Source organism: Anoplopoma fimbria, chromosome 1 (genome assembly GCF_027596085.1).
Source record: "Anoplopoma fimbria isolate UVic2021 breed Golden Eagle Sablefish chromosome 1, Afim_UVic_2022, whole genome shotgun sequence".
Classification (NCBI taxonomy): Eukaryota; Metazoa; Chordata; class Actinopteri; order Perciformes; family Anoplopomatidae; genus Anoplopoma; species Anoplopoma fimbria.
The window spans coordinates 21,839,904-21,847,819 of record NC_072449.1 but is presented as its reverse complement, the minus strand read 5'-3'; the positions used below and the strand labels follow the sequence as shown (position 1 = coordinate 21,847,819).

General features: G+C 38.6%; 1 protein-coding gene across 1 annotated transcript; it reads left to right on the top strand.

Moving 5' to 3' along the window:
- The first annotated feature begins 549 nt into the window (after positions 1–549).
- Positions 550–6,256, top strand: zpld1b (zona pellucida-like domain containing 1b). Its single transcript, XM_054606140.1, has 10 exons — positions 550–688; positions 1,948–2,168; positions 2,287–2,468; positions 2,788–2,860; positions 3,794–3,891; positions 4,229–4,309; positions 4,516–4,687; positions 4,766–4,871; positions 5,843–5,872; positions 6,084–6,256. Exons 1-10 carry the CDS (start codon positions 550–552, stop codon positions 6,254–6,256), a joined length of 1,275 nt encoding a protein of 424 aa, XP_054462115.1.
- Positions 6,257–7,916: the final 1,660 nt, after the last annotated feature.

Sequence of the window (7,916 nt, the reverse complement as noted above, 5' to 3'; positions counted from 1 at the left end):
CAGGCCATTCAGATCTGATGGAGTTTCCCATGTTCTGCTCTGCAGCGGGGGATTTGTCAAAGCGGTTGGATAATGAGTACCTCTATCTTTCTCATCTGTGCACACTAAGCAGATACACGTGAGGATGATGTTGTGTTTAGTTAAGGTCTTGGATGCCACCAAAAACTACACGCCTCAGTGTTGAACCTTTCTCTCATCACATACCAGGGGAAGAGGGGGTCCATCCAATTACTTTGGGAAAGGAAGAAAACAGGTAAACAGGTGTGGAAGAAAAGTGGGGATGAAATAAGCTGGAAAGAGGGGTGACCTCAGTTTAAAAGGGGTTGGGTAATAGTGGTTTGAGCCAACATGAGCGCCTGAGTTAAAAGGATCAGGGGACCTGAGGAAAGAAGGTTGTACTACTTTGATAGAGGTCAGAGCGTGCAGCAGTCAAACAAACAGGCGAAGCTTTGGGGGCATTGTTTTTTAGAACATCTAATTTTGAGATAAGTGCTGTTTTTTTAACACGTACCTGAGTAATGTGGCTGATGCAATGTTGACTTTCTGAAGATGACGGTGGGCAAACCTCTCTCAGGTGCTGAAATGACACGAATGTGCTTTTTCTTCCTGCTGATGAGTAACGCCGCTTCGGTCTCCACACAGTTTAATGGATACAACTGTGACGCCAGCTACCACAGCAGGTTTCCTGGTGAGAATACTGTCACATAATATGTTTTCTCTTTCCAGTACAGACAGTTTTCTGGCTACAGGTGTGAAACACAGGTGTATAACACTAGTTGTAAGCAAATATGAGTCAAATATGATATCATTTTCAAAGTGACTTTTAAAATGTATGTCAACAATTTTAACTATTATAACTATATGTATCTATAACTATATAACGTCCTCCTACAGCACTCATATATATAATGTATAAACAGTTAATGGATGCTTAAGAATACGGTATAACATATGATATTATTACACACATTAACAGGGCTTTCAGAGTGATATAAAGCATTTATTAACTGTTTATATGCATGTACAAATCAATGTTTATGGATGCATTTAAAACTTATGAAGACAACTTATTTCATATGATTAACTATGTTACCAACTACAACTACTGCAACTATGTTATATAACGTTATCATGCATTCATCATATCATGCATTCTCCACTTGAAGTAGCTACAGCATAAAAATTATGCTTATCAACAAATGGGTAATTCTGTACAATCATTTTATTACTTTTGATACTTAAAAAAAATCAACAGCTAAATAATAGATTCATTAAAAAAAAATCTAAGAATTTTAATATCTTATAGAGGATAGACATAACACTTCATGGATATGTACATACTTTGAATTAACTATATCACCCACTATGATCCATAAAATTATAGATCATGTAAGGTTGAAAACTTTCTTATGCTTGCTTCTCTGTTTTGGATGATTTTAGCTCCATAAGGTGTCTCATATTCAAATTCAGATATAAAAGTGCTGATTGTCAAACCTCTTTCACGGCTGGTGTATATCAGTAACTGGACTACAGCCTCTTTCTTTTCCTTTTGAGCAGTGATTGTGATTTTAAGTTTTTTTTTTCTAAGCCCACTGTATTTTTAAGTCACAGGTTCTGCTGGGATTCAGTCCCAGCAACTAATCAGGGACTATTTTCCTCCTGAGATGTCAGATGAATGCTTGTAGCTTGGCAGCAGTGCTCTGAGTGACAAGGAACGGGGGGCCACTTCACCAAAAACCGCAATATCTTTTAAAAAAGTAGAGTTGTTGCCAATTTACGAATATGTGATAGCTGTTAAGGATTCAAAAACGTAACTGCAGATGTTCCAATCATTCCGGTAGCAGTGCAATCGCTTCCAACAATTGCTGATGTGTGAATAGTAAACCACTGTTCTAACAGCTTTTTTTGTTGTTTTAAGTATTATCTCTTCCTCCTCTGTTTCTCCAGGTGAGCGGGACATTAGTGTGTACTGCGGGGTTCAGACAATCACCTTGAAGATCAACTTCTGCCCAGTGCTGTTCTCCGGCTACACCGACGCAGATTTGGCCCTGAACGGTCGCCACAGTGATGCACAATGCCGTGGCTTCATAAACAACAACACCTTCCCCACAGCGGTCCTGTTCAGCATCAGTCTCAGCACTCTGGAGGCCTGCGGTAACAGCCTGGTGGTAAAGAATACACAAACACAAGCACACGGTGTTAATATAATCAATAAGCTATTTCATCATGCTGTTTATTGACTTGGGAGAAAGCAAAGTGATGTGGCTGTGATGCTCTTCTCTGCAGGTCAGCACAGCCTATGGGGCCAATGCTTATGGGAACATGTCTCTGGTACAAATTGGGAATGTCTCAGGCTATATCGACACCCCTGACCCGCCAGCTATAATCAGCTACCTGCCCGGTTTGTTGTATAAATTCAGCTGCAGCTACCCACTGGAGTACCTGGTCAATAACTCACAGCTGGCATCGTAAGTTGCTGGCAAAAAAAAATCCTGTCCAAGAGAGAGATTGACCTTCAGGAGTTACTCAATGGATTTCATATTAAGATTTATTCATTTAATCAGGAATTAATTAAGATTTGTTTATTGTTCTCCTAAACTGTGATGGCAATTAGGCGCTTGGTTTAAGAGCCTGAATGGGTTTGTGTCATTATGGTATTCTGAGTACCATTTATTTTAAAATATGCATATTTTCTTAATGATTTTGGATGCTACTTTACATGCATACATTCTTCTAAATGTTTAGCCGAGTAGACCATTGAAATTAATGTCTTGAATCTATTCACAGCTCCTCTGCTGCTGTATCTGTCAAGGACAGCAATGGTACTTTTGTGAGCACGCTGAGTATGATTCTGTACAACGTAAGTAAACAGTTGCATTCAGCCTTTTATATGCAATCATTTCCATTGCCATGCATGCACTTTGAAGCTTTAGGTTAGGATGTTAATGTTCATAATATTTCGAACCTAGTTAGCATTTCCTTTTAATTAATCTGTAAACAATTTTAAAAGTATATGACTGTTAGCCAGTTAGGCGGCTGACTGAAATATCATCAGATTTATCCTTAGAAAAAATATTTTTGTCAACAAATCAAATGAAAAGATCAGAACCAACAATGAATTGAATGGGTTTTTTTTTTAACAATTAACATGGGCACAGTCAATCCATCTCGAAATAAACCACTTGCTGCTACAAATAGTCACCAAAAGTCTAGTAATCTACCACTGAAAAAAGTCCCCAACAAATACACCTATTTCTGTGTGAGTGATGCTTGCTTAAAGCTACATTGCCCAGCTGTTTTAGGGAATCAAAACAAAATATAATATTTTGCGACGTGTTTTTAAAGGTGCAAGAAGCATAAAAGCAAACAACTATTTGCTGTGTGAAGATATAGTTTAGTCTACAGAATAAAGTCCTACTCCTTCTGTGTGTGTTACAATCCAAGCTTCTCTCGGCTTTGTTTGCATAGCCGGTCAAAACTGCACGTGCATGTTAGTGCAATTTGGGATTTTGAACCTTTAAAGAGTTGCGTTACAGTGGGATCAAATGGTACTAAGAGCCACAAAAAGGCTGGCGAAGTTAGAAAGTAACCAGAGACAGATTATCAAGCTGTTGGTTTTGGTCTTTTCAAGGAATTTATTGGCCATAGCAAATAAATAGAAAATCAAACCTTGGAATATAAACGCTCATTATGTCAAAACTGAGCCCCTTTGTCAATTCTATTTTTCCAATTTCATGTATTGAGTACATTCACTTTACATTTCATTCACTTTGACTTTTTTTCTTCTGTACAGGATTCAACATACAATCAACCTCTCTCTATTCCAATGGCTGGACTGGCTCTGAAAACCAGAGTATTTGCTGCTGTGAAAGCCACAAACTTAGACAAACGGTACAAGATACCATTGCATTTTTCATTAGTGAATCTTTATTTTCTTATTATTTTTATATCTTTAATATTTCTCATGTAGCAGATATTTTTTTTCCATTGCAACAACAACTTAAAGTAAAGCAGAGAGAATATTTTGGTCAATCACAGCATCTTTCCCACCATCATTTTTACGGATTTAGTCCTTTTTTTTCATGGTTTGCCTACATTCATTATGCCATTATGTTATTATTCTTCGTGAAGGCGCCAGTCTGCAGAAGAGAAAGCCCTGATCTGTGCTTTCCCATGTGTAGTTAGATCTCTATCCTCCATCCCGGCTCACAGTTTTGTCCCTCCGCAGGTGGAACATCTTGATGGACTACTGTTACACAACCCCCTCAGGGAATCCTAATGATGAACTCCGCTATGACCTTTTCTTCGGGTAATCTCGCTTTTTTTTTTTCAAGATGATGACTTGATAAACCACAAAAGGGAGTCATTATCTATTCAGGCCCTCTTATCCCACATGAATGCTACTTTTTTTCCTTCTGAATAAGTGCTTAAGCATAAATTCAGATGTCAAATCTTGTCATTGTCAGTGTGTGCATGTACATGTGTGTATATGTAAGTTGTTCTCTTTTGACACAGCTGCTACAAAGACCCACAGACGACAGTTTTCGAAAATGGGAAGAGTCAGTCAGGCCGTTTTTCCTTTGAGGTTTTCCGTTTTGTTAAACACAGACACCAGAAAATGTCGACTGTGTTCCTGCACTGCGTCACCAAGCTTTGCCGGGCAGACGACTGCATCATGCTCATGCCGGTAGGTGTTAAAATCATGAATCACAGTGTGTGTCTTGTGACCTCAATGAGGACTGAAATCTGATGATGTGATTCGCAGATTTGTGGGCGCAGGCGCAGGCGGGATGGAGAGGAGAGCCTTGATTCCTCACCAGTGGCATCTGGGAACGCCGTCATCACAGCTGGACCAATCATCACCAGGAGTGGTATGAATGATAAACTAACTCTTAGAGGAGTAGTTTGATATTTTGGCTTTCTTGTTGATATGAAGTTACCGCCAGCAGCCAATTAAGTTAACTTATAATCAAAACTCACTGAATTCTCACTCAAACGTCACAAATGAACTTGTTAAGTATTGTTTGTTTAATATGTACAAACAATGAATCAAATTTTTGTTATTAGTGAGCTTTAGAGGGACTGGTAGGTGGATTTTGTTACATTTAACAAAGCCATGCTAGCTGTTTCCAAATAATTCCCTATCTTTATGCTAAATTAAATGGCTAGTGGTATTTATATTTAACGGACAGACATGAGAGTGGTATTGATCTTCTTATCAAACCCTCTGCAAGAAAGCTGAAGACTGGAAACGGGTCCAAAGGTAACAATATTCGGGACCCTCTAGAGCTCGGAAATGGGAATATCACTTGCCTGGTCTCTTATCTCACATAATCTCCTCTAAAAACACAGCGTGTCCTTTTATTATATTGGTTTTCTTTGCAGATTAAAGAAACCCAATGTGATCTTACAAAAATACACCTCTTAACAGCACATAGTGGCAGCACCTTATGTGTACTATTACGGGCAGCCACCACAGAAACAATTTAACGTGCTTGACCACTGATGTCCTTTGTCAAATGTGTTTGTTTGACCCATCCACCTCCTCTCCCTACCACCTTCAGTAGTCTTCTCACTGTTTATAGTATGACACTTGCTCTGAGAATTGAATATTTAGGTAGATGTATTAAATGTACGTGTCCACCACGTCAAAGGAAAGATCCTAATTGTCTTTCCATTGGCATCGTTTCTATGTTGCTGACACGTAATTTTAACACAGGATGGGCCACCACCACGTAATGCTTGATTAAGAGGTCGTGGCCATTTAAGATTTAAATATCTGTAAAATATTATAATAAACACTATTTAAAATAATAATAATACTATTTGATTTATTTTTCAGATGAAACGCCTGTCAACAACTCCCAACTTGGTAAGCTCCCTTTTTATGCAATGTTACAAAACTGAAATAGGGTTAAAATATCCCTTGTGACTAATACCTGGGATAGGTTTAGAGACAGTAGTTACCCATGGAAATTGAGGATTTAAGACAACAACAAAAAGAAACATGTCGGATCATGTTAAGCCCTAGTGAAAGAACATATCTGTTTGAAGTTTCTTCTCTTCTCCCCTTCCAACCCCAGCATCTGGAGACCCCTCCAAGCCAATGAACCCAGTGACCAGTGCTCTGATCTCAGGCGTGGTCATACTGGGTGGGGTCGGTGTGGGCTTCTTCCTGCTGTCACTCCGCCTCCTGCAGAAGTCCCGCCTCCCAACAACCACAGCCTCAGGTGTTTGGAACACCACCTTTAAATGAATAAACATCTGTAAATAATGGCATCTTGGTTCTGACAATATGTGCAGAATGTTTTCACATGTTTGGTACACAAACTGAACAAAGTGTGCATTTTCGCTTCTATCTGTACACGCATTATTAAATGTGTATATTTTATTGTTGTAGGTGTCGTGTATTTATTGCCTTAAGTACCTCATTATTCTTGTTATTCATTGTCATCTATTGTTTTGTCAATCACAGTATTTACAGAAGCTTTAAACTCATATCTTCGATGCAAATAGAGAATTGTTAATTTTTAGAACTATGTCTTTTTGTGAAGCAATGACTTCTACTTATGTATGGAGGTTGCAGAGTCCAGAAAACTTGTGGGGTCTAGAGTGACTTAAAAGTCGCATGAATTCCAATATGACTGTTTAGATTGAGGTCGCATCGCAAAAAAATATCACATGACAGCTACCTTATGCAATGCTTAATATCAATATAACAAACAATTTCATATTTACACCTGGCTTTGTCCATTCCTTACAATATCAGTAAACGCAACCCACCATCCCTTAATGGCTGCCTAATGACACACATTTGTATTGTGAGCAATAAATAATTATTTTGTTTCATTCCATTTTCTCGTTGATTTATCTGACTACGACCAGTTTACTTATTCCTCTTCAATATTGGCACATATCTGTAAAAGTTTTTCAAATGTCATGACCTCATTGATATCCAATCTCCAGGAAAATGAGCAAAATACCAAACACTGCCAGAGCTCATTTGATAACTGGCAGAATTAGTTTTTCAATTTTTGCTGTATTGATTTTCTTTTCAGATGACCTATATAAATGTCTGGTGGCGGCAGTTGCATCTCACGTGTCTGACTCTGCGGCTGTTTTTGTGACCCACACGGCTCTGCTGCATTCACTGTTCTTTATCACTCTAATCCTTCATTTCAACAGCCATTTTGTGATGTATTCAACGTTCACAATGGCCACGGATGACTGAAATGAGAGGAATAAATGCTATCATTCCCCCTCTCAATTTACTGCCAGTGATAATTGATTCCACCTCCCAAAATGGAAATGAGGCTGGGATTTGGCTTTGAATGCTGAAGCAAAGTTCAGGCGAGTCAAGAGTTGAGAAAACATATTCTTTAAAGACCTGAGTGAGGAATGTATATGAGGGTGTGTGTGTGTGTGTGTGTGTGTGTGTGTGTGTGTGTGTGTGTGTGTGTGTGTGTGTGTGTGTGTGTGTGTGTGTGTGTGTGTGTGTGTGTTTGTGCGTGTTTGTGTGGGCGAGAGAACAGAAGGACTCATGGCATGTTGAAGAGCACATGTAAACTTGTGACAATAATAACGTGTCCTGTTTTTGAAAGTGTGACTCATATATTTGACAAAACATTCACTCAGACGCCCATCCTCCACCTTGACCCCGATCAGAGCTTTCTCTTCCCAGGTGGCTCACTTGACAAGATCAGGTTTCCAACTGTCCTTCAATCATTTTCTTTCGGTTAAACTTCAACATTAATGTAATTTAATTCAATGTCAAAATGTATGGGAATGTCTACTCTGCAAATATTATAAAGTAAATCTTTATTCTATTCACACTTCAAAAATAAGACATTCACAAGGCTTGGACTTGATAAATGTGAGTCACATTGTCAGTCTGACTAAAATGTTTGTTGATGATA